Raw genomic sequence first — 18,224 nt, 5'->3', positions numbered from 1 at the left:
GTTTTCAGAAGTGTTTCTGAGCCCATGCAGTGATTTCCACTACAGAATCATGTCTGTTTTTAATGCAGTGCTGTCTGAGGGCCCAAAGATCACGGCCAGCTAATACTGTTATAATGTTATTTTGTAGCGTAGATGATGAAAAGCAGAAGTTCTTTGCTGTTTTATGTTGAGAAACGTTTTTCTTGAATTGTTGCACTATTTGATGGTGCAGTCTTTCACAGAGTGGTGAACCCCTCCTCATCTTTACTTCTGAAAGACTCCGCCTCTCTGAGATGATCTTTTTATACCCAATCATGTTACTGACCTGTTGCCAATTAACCACCAGGTGTTTTTTTAGCATTACACAACTTTACCAGCCTTTTGTTCCCCCGTCCCAACTTTTTTGAACCGTGTTGTTGGCATCAAATTCAAAATGGGCAAATATTAAAAAAAAAACAATAAAATTTCTCATTTTCAACATCTGATAAGTTGTCTTTGTACTATATTCAATAAAACATAGGGTGTAAATGATTTGCACCTCATTGCATTTTGTTTTTATTTATATTTTGCACAGCGTCCCAACTTTTTTGGAAATGGGATTGTATAGTATTATATTAAATTTTTATATTGTATTGTATTGATTGTATTGCACTGCACTGAACTTAACTGCATGAGTGTATCATATAGTATTGTATTGAATTTTACTCTACTGTATTGTACTGAATTGCATCAGAGTGTATCGTAGTGTGTTGTGTTGCTGTCACAGTTTCCTCTGTCTTCATCTGTTTCTTTCCCTGTGCTGTAGCCATGTACGTTTTAGCCACGTGCTTGTGTTTTGTTTTGGTTCCTGTGCTCCGCCCTTTTTCCCTGCCTTTCCCTATTAGGATCCTCACCTGTTTGTATTCCCTGCCTCCTCCCTCTCCCACGTGTTCCCTGTTGTTTGTAGGTATGTTAAGCCCTTTGTTTCAGTCCATGCCTGTCTAGTCTGCTTGTCTCTTTGTCTTGTGTAGTGGTTGTGTGTCTACCTGTTTTGTTTGCTCTGTGTGTTTCTCTGTTTAAACCCTGTAGTTTGTTACTTTGTGCTCTGTATTTCTGTTAGTGATGGCAAACCGAAGCTTTCTGAAGCGCTGAGGCTTTCCTGATAACTGTATCGGAAACAGGTTCATTACTTACAGACTTCATTACTGAGCCATGCACAACAAACTAATCATGAGGATTTAGTCAGATTTTATCAGTGGTTTCAAATCTGTTTTTGAAACTGTAACTTGATCATTTTTGGTCTGTCTCCTTTCAGAGAGAGAGGAGTTTGGGCTTGTATGGCTGCTGAGTAAAGAGACTTTCCTATAAGGACTCTGATGGAAGTTAACAGTAGATCAACATTGAGGCAAGTTACTGGTGTTACCTACAGAACTGGTGTGGAGAGGAGGCAACAAATGACTATAAACAAATACAGAGTTCACCAAACGCGAGTAATCCGGCAATGAGGGTGCGCGAGTGTTTATTTAACCAGACTAGCCAACTATGAACAAATCCAGGCACGATAAGAGACCCAGAACTGATCATATAAACGTGTAATAAACAAGAGCTGAACAGTGTAACGAGCGGAAGGTGCTGGTGGTACCTGTAGGGCTGGGGCTCGGCGACGGTGAGTCCTGGATCTGTCCGTCCGGCTCCGGAGAAAAGGCTCCGCTGTTACTGTCCATCTCTTCGTCATCCTCTTCCTCCACTTTGGAACCTTCCTCATAGGCCTGAAGGATCAAACAATAATGATAATTAGCAAAATCCTTTCTTCATTACTGTGAGTTTGCATGTTTGAGGTATTTTTGATATAATTATGATGCTGTTCTGTTCCTCAAACCAGTTTTAGCAGCAAAGGCTTTAACAGCTGCTACTTCAGTACACCAGGTGGCGCTGTGTGTCTTTTAGTCTCTAGACGTGGAGGAAGAAGTCTAGCCATTCACTCACAACAGCACACACAAGCAGGACAGTTAGCTAGCGTTTAGCTTTTTTTGATTAACAGAGTCAGCTAGTGCTAGCTATTTTTAGTTAGCAGGAAATTAGCTTTTATGAAAAATTAAAAATTCTAAAAACTAAAATTAGAAATTATATAAATTATATAGTAAATTATAGAGAAAAAAGTATCTGATTTTGAGGAACACATTTTATGCTTTTATTTTTTTTTCTTTTTCTTTTTAAATTTTTATTTATTTTTGTTTTTAAAGTGCTGTGTTCTGAATATTGAAAGGTCCAAACGTTCTGAATATTGAAAGGTGCCATGTTCTTAAAATGTTCTTTTTTATTTATATGTATTCTTGCTAATAAATAATTTTGTATATTACACCAAAAAAGTATTTTCTTTTCATTAAGGTTCAAAATAGTTCAGACTTAAACCTCATTTGAAAATGAATTTAATAATTATCAGTTATCATCAATAATCATTAGTACTGACCAATATGTTAAAGATATATTTAGATTTTTATTCATATTGTTTTATATCATGATTTTTTCTACGATATCATCGAGCCCTACAGGTTCAAACTGAGCACCAATTTAATAATTAATGCTAATTATAAAACAAAACAATATAGAAAAATACACTGTGAGAAGATCTTTGGCCAAATCGCTAATCCTTACTTCATCTTCATCATCCTCCTCCTCCTCTTCGTCTTCCCCTGTGCTGTTGTTGTTGTTGGTAGAGTCCTGGGTGGTCCTGTGTCCTCCTCTCGGACCCTGCTCCACCTCCTCGCCCTCCTCCAGCAGGCGGTTGTGGTTCTGGTCGGGGCTTCGGGCTGAGCCCTCGCTCTGGAGCTCTGCCTCCCCCGTCCCGCCCCGCCTCACCGGGCCTTCGCTCTGCCACTGTCCCTCATCCATGAGCTCCAGACCGCAGGCAGCATGAAGAGAGAACCGAAACCCCCGCAGGCCGGACCACCGCACACAGACACCTGCAGGAGAGCAGACATACATTAAATTACTGTAGATTTACAAACATCCAGATCCTACTTTAACCATTAAAACTCCCCCAACCCAAAACCCTAACCCTAAAGGACACTCCACAGGCCAAAAGGAAACACGTGAGCATCAACACATCTGACGCTGCAGCAGTTTCTACAAAAATCAACCTTCTGATGGTGCACCCTGAAGGGAAGAGTAACTTTTGAAAAACCCCTGCTGCGTTGGGGGCTTTTATTTTGAAGTGTTTTGTTTCTCGCTGGAGAATGCAGAAGGAAGGCTGTGATGGACTTCCCCTTTAAGTGATCTTTAATAGACCTGCTTATATTTCCAGTTTATAGACTAACGCTGCGCCCCAACTGCGTACTTAATACTAATACTAACTAGTGTTTGAGTATGTAGTATGTAGTATAGTCACAATCGCTGAACTGCCCACCTCTATTTTTAGCTATGCTAACAGCATTTGGCACAAGCTTCCATTACTGGAGAATTTATTTCACAATTTGCTCTAAAATGTGGAAAATATCCGCAAAAAAACAGCAGTGAGGACATCTACTGCCTGCAAATAGCTGCATTATCATCATCATCATCACCACCATCATATTCCCGGCTGACTTGCTTTCAGACCGTGTTTAATCTGATAGCAGGGCAGAAAAACAGGATCACGAGGATCTTAAAAACAGTGCTAACAACCAGCATATTAACAGTAAACAGGGCCTTCGGTAAATCAGCTGAGCCTCTGCATCCATTTATAACACAAACACTCATAATGAATAACACTATTAATGCAGCAGGACAGCTGTGTGATAACAGTGTGCAGGTCATATAACGATTAACACACAGCACTGAGAAACCACACACAGCAGCCCGGCCCGGTCACTAAATCACTAAAAACAACAATACGCTGAGCTGACTTGATTCAAATGTGTAAAATATTTCCACAACAGTGCAATATATTACATCAGGGCTGCAGATGTATATATATATATACACACAAACACACACACACACACACACACACACACACACATATATATATATATATATGGACCAAAAGAAAATGACTTGGAAAAATTCTGGTTCCGTTGACTTACATTAAAAGTACAGTATGTTTTTTCCTTCTCCTGTAAAGTTACCATTTTGGAGATACAAGGTTTTCTTCCGACAACAGCGACAACAAAAATGTAAAAAACAATTACAACTGTTAACAATAATAATAATAATAATAATAATAATAATAATGTGTTTTGATCTTCACAGTAATTTGAAAGCAGTACAGAGCCATGTGTGTTTGTTTTGAGCCATGTGTGTTTGTTTTGAATGGAGTTCGTATTTTTATTTTTTAATCTGCAGCAGCTGTTTAAGTGAACGCTGTATTTACAGTACAGTGAGCTGAAACCTGCTGGCCACTTTGGGGCCGTGTTGCTCAAACTCACGCAGGCTGAGGTGCGAAGAGAGAAATTATACGTAATAAATTACGTAATAATAACAGTTTATCAGCTGTTATTTCCTGCTCGGTGTGCGTTTCAGTGTTAAATCTCACAGAGTGGCTGTGGGCGTCACATAATCAGCCCCACGTCACTCATCAACAATCTGACTGGCTCTTCATTTCTCTGAATCTTGTTTTTTATCAGCCCCATTACGCTTTTTAGAGGTTCTCTCTCCATCTTCTGGACAATCTTGTTAACCGTGAGTGAGTGAGTGAGTGAGTGAGTATTCTAGTATTTGAGTATGTGAGTATCAGTGAGTGTGTGAGTGAATGAGTACATATTTGTGAGTATTTAAGTATGAGAATATTTGAGTAAGAACGTATCTGAGTGAGTATTTAAACAAATGATGAATTTTGAGTATGTGAGTCTTTGAGTGAGTATTTGAGTATGAGTGAGTATTTGAGTGAGTATTTGAGTATGTGAGTATTTGAGTGAGTATTTGAGTATGTGAGTATTTGAGTGAGTATTTAAGTATGTGAGTGAATGCATATTTGAGTATGTGAGTATTTGAGTGAGTATTTAAGTATGAGTGAGTATTTGAGTATGTGAGTATTTGAGTGAGTATTTGAGTATGTGAGTATTTGAGTGAGTATTTAAGTATGTGAGTGAATGCATATTTGAGTATGTGAGTATTTGAGTGAGTATCTAAGTATGAGTGAGTGAGTATTTGAGTGAGTATTTGAGTATGTGAGTATTTGAGTGAGTATTTGAGTATGTGAGTATTTGAGTGAGTATTTAAGTATGTGAGTGAGTATTTGAGTATGTGAGTGAGTGAGTGAGTATTTGAGTATGTGAGTATTTGAGCGAGTATTTAAGTATGTGAGTGAGTGAGTATTTGACTCTGGGCCAGAGTCTAAAGGAAAGGTCATACATGAGGAATCTGGCCCTATAAAAGAGATTTACGGTGAGATAAAGTCTTTGTTTTTGCTCTCCTGCTCTCTCCCCAGGTGTTTTCTGTTGTTACTCCTCTAAATCACCGAGGAGATTTTCCAGAAGATTCTCTTGTGGATAAAACTGACAATAACAGAGATTAAGGCACTGTGTGGGCTTCACTGTGTGGGCTTCACTCTCCTTCCTGGATAATTAGACCTGCCTGGCTGTTTGTTTTTCTGTTTTTATCATGCTTTTAGGGAACATCTGCCCTTCACAGCCTGCAGAGTCCAACCTGCTGCTGATGCTAAACGACTCTGAGCTAAAATAATTAAAATATTACATTTCCCCCTGAACTGTGTCTGTACTTTAGTCCATGTTTATGCAGAACTGTTTGTCATGCAGTGTCAGAAACATAACTGAACCCTTTATTTAAATAAAAGAGACTGATGTACACTCTTAAAAACATGGTTCTTCAAGGGTTCTTTAGTAAACACAATGGAACCATGAACACTCAAAGAACTATTTGCATGCTTAAATGATTTATTGCATGGTGAAATGTTCTTCAGATTAAAGAAGAATGTTCTGTATATGGTTCTATATAGAATCTTTCTGAAAAGAGTTCTACACAGCACCAAAAAGGGTTCTGCTATTGTTATGATGTCATTAGCAGAACTTATTTTGGTGCTATAGAGAACTATATACAACACATTCTCCGTCAATATGAAGAACCATTTCTTAGAGTGTTCATGGTTCTAAACAGAAACATTGTCTTCACTAAAGAACGCTTGAGGAACCATCTTTTTAAAGAATGTAATACGTACATTAATACAGTCCATATATAGAACCAACACTGCAAACCAGTTTAAACAAACTGAAAAAAACAACTATTTTCATATAGATTTCCATTCAGCCTACAGCAGTTTAGCTCCACCCACTGAGCCTAAAGCAGTTTAGCTCCACCCATTCAGCCTACAGCAGTTTAGCTCCACCCACTGAGCCTAAAGCAGTTTAGCTCCACCCATTCAGCCTACAGCAGTTTAGCCCCACCCATTCAGCCTAAAGCAGTTTAGCTCCACCCATTCAGCCTACAGCAGTTTAGCCCCACCCACTGAGCCTAAAGCAGTTTAGCATTAAGGAGTAGTTTCGTTATAAGGAGTGTTTCAGGACTGCTTTTTAAATGAGACACAATACAGGTCAGCCAATCAGAACAGAGCTCATTTACATATATCAGGCACAGTAACAGAAACAGCCTGTTTAACTGTAAGGAATAAAGAGAGGATGGAAAATAATCATGTAGAAATTAATCATGACTGTTTTTAGTACATAAAAATGCATAAATGTTAAATAAGTGGAGCTCAGGGAGAAAACAGGCCTTTTAAATTGAGTTTCTCACCAAAAACACAACCAAAACTGACCAATTATGCAGGACTTCAGCTACATTAGACGGTTCCTGTGAAGAGTTAAAACAGGTCCAGCTCATATTCAGAACGAGGAGACACCCTGACATTAGGAGCTGAATCACTGCACAGCACACAGAGCGCAGCACCACCCTCTACACCACACACCAACACTCACCACACAGCCGGGCCACACGGCACAAATATAACATCACAACACTTCAACACATCTTCATGATAAACAATGTCACGATATTTATTTTTTCAGACGTCTGATCAGCTGGAACAGAGAAAAAAGAGCCAGTAGAGCTACAATTAAAGAAATACTGTAAAAACTGTGATTTATATTCAGTAATTGTCACTAAATCCAGTTAAACTGACTAATTTTACTCTCTTTACAATGAAACATGCTGCTGGTCAGCGTCCACAAGCACTGACGATACGCACAACATGATCATAAAAGCGCATTGTATTGTGACAGTTTATCATGATATTGATATATATCGTCATACTGCCCAGCCCTAACTCATCATAACTCATAACTGTTCTTAATTAAACAATTACTGCTTATTAAAGCAAGAGAAAAGCTAAAGAGGAGAAGAGAAAGAGAACGTTGTTTATTATCTGAGCTCAATCACTGCTTCTGTCTGTTCATGTCAGAGGAGAGAGTGTGAGAGAGAGAGAGAGAGAGAGAGAGAGAGAGAGAGAGGGAGGGAGTGAGAGAGAGAGAGAGAGAGGGAGTGAGAGAGAGAGAGAGAGAGAGAGAGAACAGAGAGAGAGAGAAAGTGAGAGAGAGAGGGAGAGAGAGAGAGAGAGAGAGAGAGTGAGTGAGAGAGAGAGAGAGAGAGAGAGGGAGGGAGTGAGAGAGAGAGAGAGAGAGGGAGTGAGAGAGAGAGAGAGAGAGAGAGAGAACAGAGAGAGAGAGAAAGTGAGAGAGAGAGAGAGAGAGAGAGAGAGAGAGAGAGTGAGTGCAGGAGCGATAGGATCCAGAAAAACGAGTAGAACGAGAGCAGTTAGACTTAAGAGAGGTTAAACGGTCACACAGCACAGCACCACTCCTACCACAACTACAACCCCATTTCCAAAAAAGTTGGGACGCCATGCAGAATGTAAATAAAAACAAAATGCAATGATGTGCAAATCATTTAAACCCTATATTTCATTGAAAATAGTACAAAGACAACATATCAAATGCTGAAACTGAGAAATTTTATTGTTTTTTTGAACAATATTTGCTCATTTTGAATTTGATGCCAACAACACGTTCCCAAAGAAGTTGGGACGGGGGCCTGTTTACCACTGTGTTTCATCACCTCTTCTTTAACAGCACTCTGTAAGTGTTTGTGAACTGAGGAGACGCTGCTGTAGTTTAGAAAGAGGAATGTTTTCCTGTTCTTGTTTGATACAGGATTTCAGCTGATCATCAGTTCAGGGGCTCATTTGTCATATTTTTCATTTCATAAAGCGCCAAATGTTATTAGTGGTGACAGGTCTGGACTGCAGGCAGGTCAGTTTAACACCTGGACTCTTAATACGGAGCAATGCTGCTGTAATACATGCAGAATGTGGTTTGACATTGTCTTGCTGAAATAATCAAGGCCTTCCCTGAAAAAGACGTCGTCTGGATGGCAGCATATGTTCAAAACCTGTATATATCATTCAGCATTAATGGTGCCTTCACAGATGTGCATGTCACCCATGCCATGTGCACTAATGCCCCCTATACCATCATGAATACTGGCTTTTGAACTGTGCACTGATAACAAGCTGAGTGGTCTTTAGCCCTGAGGACACAGTGTCCATGATTTCCAAAAAGAATTTCAAATGTTGATTCGTCGGACCACAGGACACTTTTCCACTCCCCCTCAGTCCATTTTAAATGAGCTCAGGCCCAGAGAAGGTGGCAGCATTTATGGGTCCTGTTTATGTACAGTTTCTTCTTTGCGTTTTAGAGTTTTATCTTGCATTTGTGGATGCAGTGATGAACTGTTTTCACAGACAGTGGTTTTCAGAAGTGTTTCTGAGCTCATGCAGTGATTTCCACTACAGAATCATGTCTGTTTTTAATGCAGTGCTGTCTGAGGGCCCAAAGATCACGGCCAGCAAATACTGGTTGTTGGCCTTGACCCTTACATACAGAGATTCCTCCAGATTCTCTGAATCTTTTAATGATATTATGTACCGTAGATGATGAAAAGCAGAAGTTCTTTGCTATTTTATGTTGAGAAACGTTCTTCTTGAATTGTTGCACTATTTGATGGTGCAGTCTTTCACAGAGTGGTGAACCCCTCCTCATCTTTACTTCTGAAAGACTCCGCCTCTCTGAGATGCTCTTTATACCCAATCATGTTACTGACCTGTTGCCAATTAACCACCAGGTGTTTTTATAGCATTACACAACTCTATCAGCCTTTTGTTCCCCCGTCCCAACTTTTTTGGAACGTGTTGTTGGCATCAAATCCAAAATGGGCAAATATTTACAATAAAATTTCTCAGTTTCAACATTTGATATGTTGTCTTTGTACTATATTCAATAAAACATAGGGTGTAAATGATTTGCACCTCATTGCATTTTGTTTTTATTTACATTTTGCACAGCGTCCCAACTTTTTTGTTAACAAGGTTGTACTACACTGAAAATGTATTATTAATATTATTATTATTATTATTATTCTCCAATAGACCTGTGTATGTGGTCACGTTTATAGATAACAGTCTCAAAAACAACAAGTCTATTAGAGATTCCTTAAAGGGGAACTCACAATTTTTATTAAACACAAACTACATAATTAATTGGTAAAGATGTAAACAAAGTCACTCAGAGTAGTTTGACGTAAAAAATGCTCAGTTCCAGAGAATCTTAGAGAAACTTGAGAAACTCATCTCTAAAAGTGAATAACAGTATCAATAACAGTGTCAAAAACCCCTGAAGTCACTCAAAGGGGAACTCCACCAATTTTTCCAACTGTCACAATTTTACTGCATAATTAAATGGTTAACAAAGTCATTTAGAGTAGCCTGACATTAAACACTGTTCCAGAAAAACTTCAACATAATTATAATAAGGAAAAATTAGAATATATTAAAATAAAAGGGTTTGATACGGTATAAAAAATGAATGAATAAAATAATCAGTGACAAAAATAATATCTTTATACTTATTTTCCAGGCTGTTGTAAACAGTCGAATTAATCCAATGTCACCAAAAAAAACAGGTTTAGAAGATCAGTTCTAACACGCAGAGACAGAAGCAACACCGCCTGATCACGTACATGAACAGGAAACGCTGGGCTAATTAATTATAATTTACTCAAATAATAAAAAGACACCTTGCAGCGGAACAGAGAAACGAGCTCCACACTGAGCCGGCAGCGAAAAAGGAAACAGATGAATGTGGGAAATGAAAGTTTAACGTTTGGAGGGACGAGTTCCTCCCTCTGACACTGTGGTCAGCCTGGAGAGCGTCCAGTGCACTGATAGATATTACTTATGAACATTTCAGCTAAAACCAGAGTTTAATATGTTATTTATTGTGTATTCTGGATTCTGTAGCGCAGCATTATATCATTTCCATGTCTATCACTGAGTGTGTTTACATACATTTAAACCAGTAACTCAGATAATGGGGAAACTCCAGGTCTACAGTCAGACAGTAATCAGATTTCTGCTTTACAACCAGCCAATAAACTCACAGAATAAGACGAGACGTAAACGTAACGAAAAACTCAGATGTTATGAGTGACTTTTTTACAAAACATCAAGTCACTTTAGCTGAAAATATGATCACACACCATCTAGAAGATGAAGAATATTTAAATGCTTGTTTTGGTCGAGTGTGTATTCGGGTTCAGCGTCGCTCCAAAAGTGCTGTGTTGGTCTCGCGGGTTCTGTGTTAAAGGCTGTGTTAAAGGCTGTGTTAAAGGCTGTGTTAAAGGCTGTGTTAAACGCTGTGTTAAAGGCTGTGTTAAAGGCTGTGTTAAAGGCTGTGTTAAACGCTGTGTTAAAGCCTGTGTTAAAGGCTGTGTTAAACGCTGTGTTAAACGCTGTGTTAAAGGCTGTGTTAAAGGCTGTGTTAAACGCTGTGTTAAACGCTGTGTTAAAGGCTGTGTTAAACGCTGTGTTAAAGGCTGTGTTAAACGCTGTGTTAAAGGCTGTGTTAAAGGCTGTGTTAAACGCTGTGTTAAAGGCTGTGTTAAAGGCTGTGTTAAACGCTGTGTTAAAGGCTGTGTTAAAGGCTGTGTTAAAGGCTGTGTTAAAGGCTGTGTTAAAGGCTGTGTTAAGCGCTGTGTAAAAGCTGTATTAAAGGCTGTGTTAAAGGCTGTGTTAAACGCTGTGTTAAACGCTGTGTTAAAGGCTGTGTTAAACGCTGTGTTAAAGGCTGTGTTAAACGCTGTGTTAAAGGCTGTGATAAACGCTGTGTTAAAGGCTGTGATAAACGCTGTGTTAAAGGCTGTGATAAACGCTGTGTTAAAGGCTGTGTTAAAGGCTGTGTTAAAGGCTGTGATAAACGCTGTGTTAAAGGCTGTGTTAAATGCTGTGTTAAACGCCGTGTTAAACGCTGTGTTAAACGCCGTGTTAAAGGCTGTGTTAAACGCCGTGTTAAAGGCTGTGATAAACGCCGTGTTAAAGGCTGTGATAAACGCTGTGTTAAAGGCTGTGATAAACGCTGTGTTAAAGGCTGTGATAAACGCCGTGTTAAAGGCTGTGTTAAACGCCGTGTTAAAGGCTGTGATAAACGCCGTGTTAAACGCCGTGTTAAACGCCGTGTTAAAGGCTGTGTTAAACGCTGTGTTAAACGCTGTGTTAAACGCTGTGTTAAAGGCTGTGTTAAACGCTGTGTTAAAGGCTGTGTTAAATGCTGTGTTAAAGGCTGTGTTAAAGGCTGTGTTAAACGCTGTGTTAAAGGCTGTGATAAACGCCGTGTTAAACGCCGTGTTAAAGGCTGTGTTAAACGCCGTGTTAAAGGCTGTGTTAAACGCCGTGTTAAAGGCAGTGTTAAAGGCTGTGTTAAAGGCTGTGATAAACGCTGTGTTAAAGGCTGTGATAAACGCTGTGTTAAAGGCTGTGATAAACGCTGTGTTAAAGGCTGTGTTAAACGCTGTGTTAAAGGCTGTGATAAACGCTGTGTTAAAGGCTGTGTTAAAGGCTGTGTTAAACGCTGTGTTAAACGCTGTGTTAAAGGCTGTGTTAAACGCTGTGTTAAACGCTGTGTTAAAGGCTGTGTTAAAGGCTGTGTTAAAGGCTGTGTTAAACGCTGTGTTAAAGGCTGTGTTAAAGGCTGTGTTAAACGCTGTGTTAAAGGCTGTGATAAACGCTGTGTTAAAGGCTGTGTTAAACGCTGTGTTAAACGCCGTGTTAAACGCTGTGTTAAACGCCGTGTTAAAGGCTGTGTTAAACGCCGTGTTAAAGGCTGTGATAAACGCCGTGTTAAAGGCTGTGATAAACGCTGTGTTAAAGGCTGTGATAAACGCTGTGTTAAAGGCTGTGTTAAACGCTGTGTTAAAGGCTGTGATAAACGCTGTGTTAAACGCCGTGTTAAACGCCGTGTTAAAGGCTGTGTTAAACGCTGTGTTAAACGCTGTGTTAAACGCTGTGTTAAAGGCTGTGTTAAACGCTGTGTTAAACGCTGTGTTAAAGGCTGTGTTAAATGCTGTGTTAAAGGCTGTGTTAAAGGCTGTGTTAAAGGCTGTGTTAAACGCCGTGTTAAAGGCTGTGTTAAAGGCTGTGTTAAATGCTGTGTTAAAGGCTGTGTTAAACGCTGTGTTAAAGGCTGTGTTAAACGCCGTGTTAAAGGCTGTGTTAAAGGCTGTGTTAAACGCTGTGTTAAAGGCTGTGATAAACGCCGTGTTAAACGCCGTGTAAAGGCTGTGTAAAGGCTGTGTTAAACGCTGTGTAAAGGCTGTGTTAAACGCTGTGTTAAACGCTGTGTTAAAGGCTGTGTTAAATGCTGTGTTAAAGGCTGTGTTAAAGGCTGTGTTAAACGCTGTGTTAAAGGCTGTGTTAAACGCCGTGTTAAAGGCTGTGTTAAAGGCTGTGTTAAAGGCTGTGTTAAACGCTGTGTTAAAGGCTGTGATAAACGCCGTGTTAAACGCCGTGTTAAACGCCGTGTTAAAGGCTGTGTTAAACGCTGTGTTAAACGCTGTGTTAAACGCTGTGTTAAAGGCTGTGTTAAACGCCGTGATAAACGCTGTGTTAAAGGCTGTGTTAAACGCTGTGTTAAAGGCTGTGTTAAAGGCTGCTCGCTGTTTCTGGGACGACGCGTCCCACAATTGTGTCACCCAATCCTGACTAGCCTAGCCACTGAGCTACAGGCTAAAAACACAGGCTAGCATGTTTACCTGGATTACCAAACTCAGGTATGAAGAAATCAGAGATTCTGTCTTTATTCAGCACTAAATGAAGCCCAGAGACGAGTTTTAACCCTTTCAGCCAGAGAAGAGGAGCCAAGCTGAGGGCAGAGCGCTGCGCCAGGCTAACGTTAGCTGTTAGCATGTTGACGAGTCGTTTCTGTGGTTTGAGTAATTAATTCTCTCCACTGTAACGATCGTCTGAACACAGTTATTACAGATAAACGGCTGTAAAACCACACACAGCTCTGACAGCAGTAACGTTAGCTACACCAGCTAACGAAAACCAAATATTTCAAAATAAAAGTCCCCCAAAATTAACACCAAAGCAGCTGTAGGTTTTGTAAAAGTTCCACCCACCTTCAAGATCAATCGTCAGAAGGCGGTTTAGTCTATAAACTGAATCTCTCTCTAGAGACACTAAAGCACCACTGAAGCCGCGAGGCTAATGTAGCTAACAAGTAGTAGAAGCGTAAACCCCTCCAGTTAGCATGGTGCTAACAGCCTGCCTGAATCATCACACTTGAAACTACATAAGCAGGTCTATTAAAGTTTACTTAAGGGAGAATTACATCACATTTTCAAAAATTCTGCACAATTAACTGGTTAAGATGTAATCAGAGTGGTTTGGTGTGAAACGCTTCGTTCTAGAGTCAGAACTGTTCACAGTGGTGGTGATAGGAACCAGACGTCCACCTCTAAAAGCTCTCACAGAAAGTTACTACATGAAATGGTTATGCATTAACTGCCTGATGACTGAGACACTGTTTTATGATAGTTTAGAGAACTTAAACTCCATTCATGGTGGAGGGATACATGCAGGGCGCTGTGAGGCAAAATAGTCCCCAAAGAAAACTTATTATTTCAGATTTTCCACTATTTTCCATCATCAACATTCCATATAAACTCAGAAGACTCGTGTAGGTTCACTGGTGGTTCTGGATAGTAAATAAAATGTCTATATTTGTGTTGTAGTCATGGCGACCCCTGGTTCCTGAGTTACTCTGATTACATCTCACACACTGAGTTATGGGGGAATTTAGAAAACTTTGAAAACTTCCCCTTTGTAGGTCCAGTGCAAAAACTAAGGAAGCACCAAACATGTCTTAGACGATCGATTACATTTGGAATAAGGTGGAGAAAACTGCGTAAATTCGATTTTTGGGTGAACTCTCTCTTTAAACCTGAGGCTGCTTCACAGCATCGTTTGGCAAACAGAAGAAATAACCTGACAGACTAAAAGAACACAGAAACAAACAGGATAATGAGCCTCTGGAGGAAACAGCAGCACATTTACATCAGAGAGAAGAACCACAACAGCTGAGAGTGAAGATCAGACACAGAGTGATAAACAGAGCAGGACAACCTGCTATAAATGTGTTATAACAAACAAATACGCAAATTATTTTCACAATTTACTCCAAAATGAAAGAGGTTGCACACACACACACACACACACACACACACACACAGATATATATGTGCTGTCAGAAGAAAACCTCATATCTCCATTTTTGACGTTTTTCAGTTTTGGTCATAATTTGAAAATGCCTGTTGTCCTTTACACTGTATGTAAATTTCATGATGAATTGACTAATAGAAAAGACCCGAAATGACTTATGAACATGTCTGGTTCCACTGACTTACATTAAAAGTAAAGAAGGTTTTTTTCTCCTCATGAAAAGTTCTCATTTTGGAGATATGAGGTTTTCTTCCGACAGCAGCGAAATATATATATATGTATACCACCAAATTGTGATATAAAATTAAAGGCACACACACAAATATATGCTCTACTCAAGTCATAATATGGCAGTACAGGTACTGGAGTGATGATGATGAAACGTTCTGTTAGTGTTCGTCAAATCAGATTTCATTTAATTATCATGTTTAACCTTTTTACTATAATCCATGCTATGTTCTTTCACATGCTGAACCCGTTTGCATGTACATACATACAGTATATATTTATATACATACATATGTAGGTATATTACATATATAACATCTAATATAAACCCATTTCTGCTGTTAGGCTCCTTTAAGCAGGTATTCCAGCTCCGTCGAGGTTACAAGACACGAAACAAACACCGTTTATTTTGGTGTCTTTCCCATTCGCCAGGTTCTCCTCTGAATCTTCCGTTCCACCTTAAACGGTGCACCACTTCCATTCTGGCGCCTAAGGCACCACCGAGCTCCTGCACCATTTAAGGTGGAACGTAAAATTCAGAGAAGAAGCTGGAGAGCGAGCAGCTCAGCGCTGCGTTCTCCTTCAGTCCGAGCCAGAGGAGAAATAAAGCCGTGAAATCGACGCAGCGCTGCGGATCTTCTCTCATATAATCGAACAGCTCTGCGATCAGAGCGATCGATCAGTCGCCTATGTTTATTATGATATGAGACGGCTGGTGCGCATGCGCACTGAGCGCAGTCTTCACCACCGCTCACACTATTTCTTCTTTTCCGTCCGCGGTGTTTATTCCCGTCACCGCTCGAGCTCGCAGGCCGGTCAGGGCTGAAGAGGTAATACTCACCGGGCGGACGGCGGGCCGGGAGCGGAGCAGCGGGGCAGCGGAGCGGATCACGGAGCTTTAAATCTGTAAATGTGGAAGCGCTCCGGAGCCTCAGCGGCGCGCGGCTCTTCCTGACAACACCATCCGGGACATTCAGCCACCCGCAGCTCCGCCCCCTGCAGCACACGCAGCATAATAACAACAATAATAATAATAATAATAATAATAATAATAATAAATTGCAAAAGAAACAAAAAAATCTTAACATTTATTGTAATAATTTTTCAAAAGATACATGAGAATATCACAAGCTGTAAAAAGCATACTGTATACTATTATATATTATTGCTATATTTTCAAATAATAACAATAATAATAATAAATAAAAACATATATTGCATAAAATTAAAAAGATATGTTATTTAAACAAACAATAATATGTAAAAATAACTAAATATACATTTTTCAAATTTGTATATTATAAAACAGAGATTTATATTTTAGATTTAAAAAATTTCATTTTTATTTGAGCAGTAATAAAGCAATGGAAACATTACTACTATTAGCATTATTAAATATTATTAATATACATGTATTGTCATATTTTATAAACAAAAATTAAAATATATTGTATTTTTTAAAGAAATGAGTTTTTGTTTTAAAAATGCACAAAATTCCGTAAAATAACAAATATCTAAATTATATTGTAAGATTAAAGTGTTTATTATTTATAACCCTAGGGAAAATATATACTTTATAAAATTAAAAAGATGTTATTTTTACATAGTAATAATAATAATAATAATAATAATAATAATAATAGAAATGCACCTCAAGATGCTCCACAAAAACCTGAATGAAATTAAAGAAGCTTTAGTCAAAACGTTGTTTCATTAAAGTCAGTGTGAAAGTGAAACATCATGTTATTGATCAATATTATTAACCGTTATTACATTCTAATGGAAGATTAATTACAGAAACAGGAGAATTTAGTCTTTCAAATGATATGATGGATCGTGATTATTATAAACAGGAACACAAACTAATAAAGTGAAAAAGGTCAGTTTAGATGACTGTTTAAAGTCAGGCTGCCAACAATTGAGAAAAACACTGTTTGTTGATGTTATTTTATTAGAAATCGCTTACATTCACATTTATACTGGAATATAAATAAATGAAAAACAAACACACTTTTACAAAATACCTGATGTGACGTTATAATTATATTGCTATAATTATACTGATATAAATATTCATGATTGCACTGCTGTGTGAAAATGTGAGCACTGAGGTTCATAAAGTCTGAATAAGCAGGAGAGCCCTGCTGTCTAATTAATCTCATTACCTGACTGAATCTCTCTCACTGATGAAGAGCTCTCGCCAGCTGATGAACAATAACAAGCGCCGAGACATCACACATCGTCTAACAGGTGAAGCAGCATCTTATCGCTGCTTATCGAACATATTTCATAGAAATCCACACGTTTCATCGTAAAGTCATAATCAATACGCTACGAGTTTTCAACTGCAGTAAAACGGCCTGTGCGCTCTTAAAAACATGGTTCTTCAAGGTTCTTTAGTAAGGGCAGTGGTTAAAGAACCATGAGCACTCAAAGAACAGTTTGCATGTTTAAATGGTTCTCTGCATGGTGAAATAGTTCTTCAGATTGATGGAGAATGTCTTGGTTCTATAGAGCACCAAAATAGGTCAAGCTTGTAACAACCCAACCAAGCTTGTAACAACCCAACCAAGCAGAACCTTTTTTGGTGCTATACAGATCCAAGTACAACACCCATATATCCCCATATGTCTGAAGAACCATTTCACCATGCAGAAAACCACTGAAGCATGGGAATGGTTCTCTTGAGTGTTCATGGTTCTATATAGAACCACTGTCTTAAAGAAGCATCTTTTTTAAAAGTGCAGGGCTGAATGATACATCACAGGGCTGGGCGATATGACGATGTGCCATTATTATCATGATGAATTCCATCACAATATTCTTTTCTGAGTATTTGATGGGTACAGCCCACACGTCTAGAACACTGCAGATGAAAAAAAGACTTATTTAGACCAATTATAGAGTTGTAAACAACAACAACAGTGACCACTACCAGCGTATTGAAAACGCATGAACAGTATAATAATACATAGCTGATTGGACGGCAACCTGTTATGACATCATCTTACTTCATGTTTACTAAACGTCTGAATTTTCGGTCTTAAATTGTTTATTTTTTAAATGCTGAATTAAATTAATCATGAAATGCAGCTCTACTGTTCTGCATATGTGGTGAATCGTGAAAATGTCATTGAGTATCATGATGTTTATATCTTTGTCGTATCGCCCACCCTTAATATCACATTACTGCAATACTGATATTGCAGAAGGCTGCAATATGCAAATGAGCCCTCTGACCAGTACCAGCGCGTGCTGTGATCATCTTAACCAATCACACGAGCTTCTGTGAGATTCGGATGAATCAGTGTTTTCATGCAATCCAGTTAAAGTAAATTATTAGAGTCTAAAATAACGCAGGCCAGTTTTTAAAGGAACTCTCCGGCGCTCCTCAGCCTACATCTTAAAGATAAAAGGGTTCTGTGCCTGATGCTTCATCAGAACCAAAAGAGTCTCTCAAGGAACCTTTCAAACGACGGACAATGTTTGTAAATGAAAC

General features: G+C 38.9%; 1 protein-coding gene across 1 annotated transcript in view; it reads right to left on the bottom strand.

The window, feature by feature from the left end:
- cnsta (consortin, connexin sorting protein a) overlaps nucleotides 1–17,741 on the bottom strand; it is a 48,957-nt gene extending 31,216 nt beyond the window's left edge. Inside the window, exons 1-4 of the mRNA XM_036592653.1 lie at nucleotides 17,737–17,741; nucleotides 15,567–15,721; nucleotides 2,614–2,921; nucleotides 1,601–1,727 (exon numbers count right to left, since the gene is read on the bottom strand). Coding sequence (XP_036448546.1) covers nucleotides 1,601–1,727; nucleotides 2,614–2,921; nucleotides 15,567–15,721; nucleotides 17,737–17,741 — 595 coding nt within the window. The remainder of the gene's footprint in view (nucleotides 1–1,600; nucleotides 1,728–2,613; nucleotides 2,922–15,566; nucleotides 15,722–17,736) is intronic.
- Nucleotides 17,742–18,224: the final 483 nt, after the last annotated feature.

The sequence above is a fragment of the Colossoma macropomum genome, unplaced genomic scaffold (assembly GCF_904425465.1).
Source record: "Colossoma macropomum unplaced genomic scaffold, Colossoma_macropomum, whole genome shotgun sequence".
NCBI lineage: Eukaryota > Metazoa > Chordata > Actinopteri > Characiformes > Serrasalmidae > Colossoma > Colossoma macropomum.
Note: the sequence above shows the minus strand (reverse complement) of the source record. Positions and strands in the feature narration are given on the sequence as shown.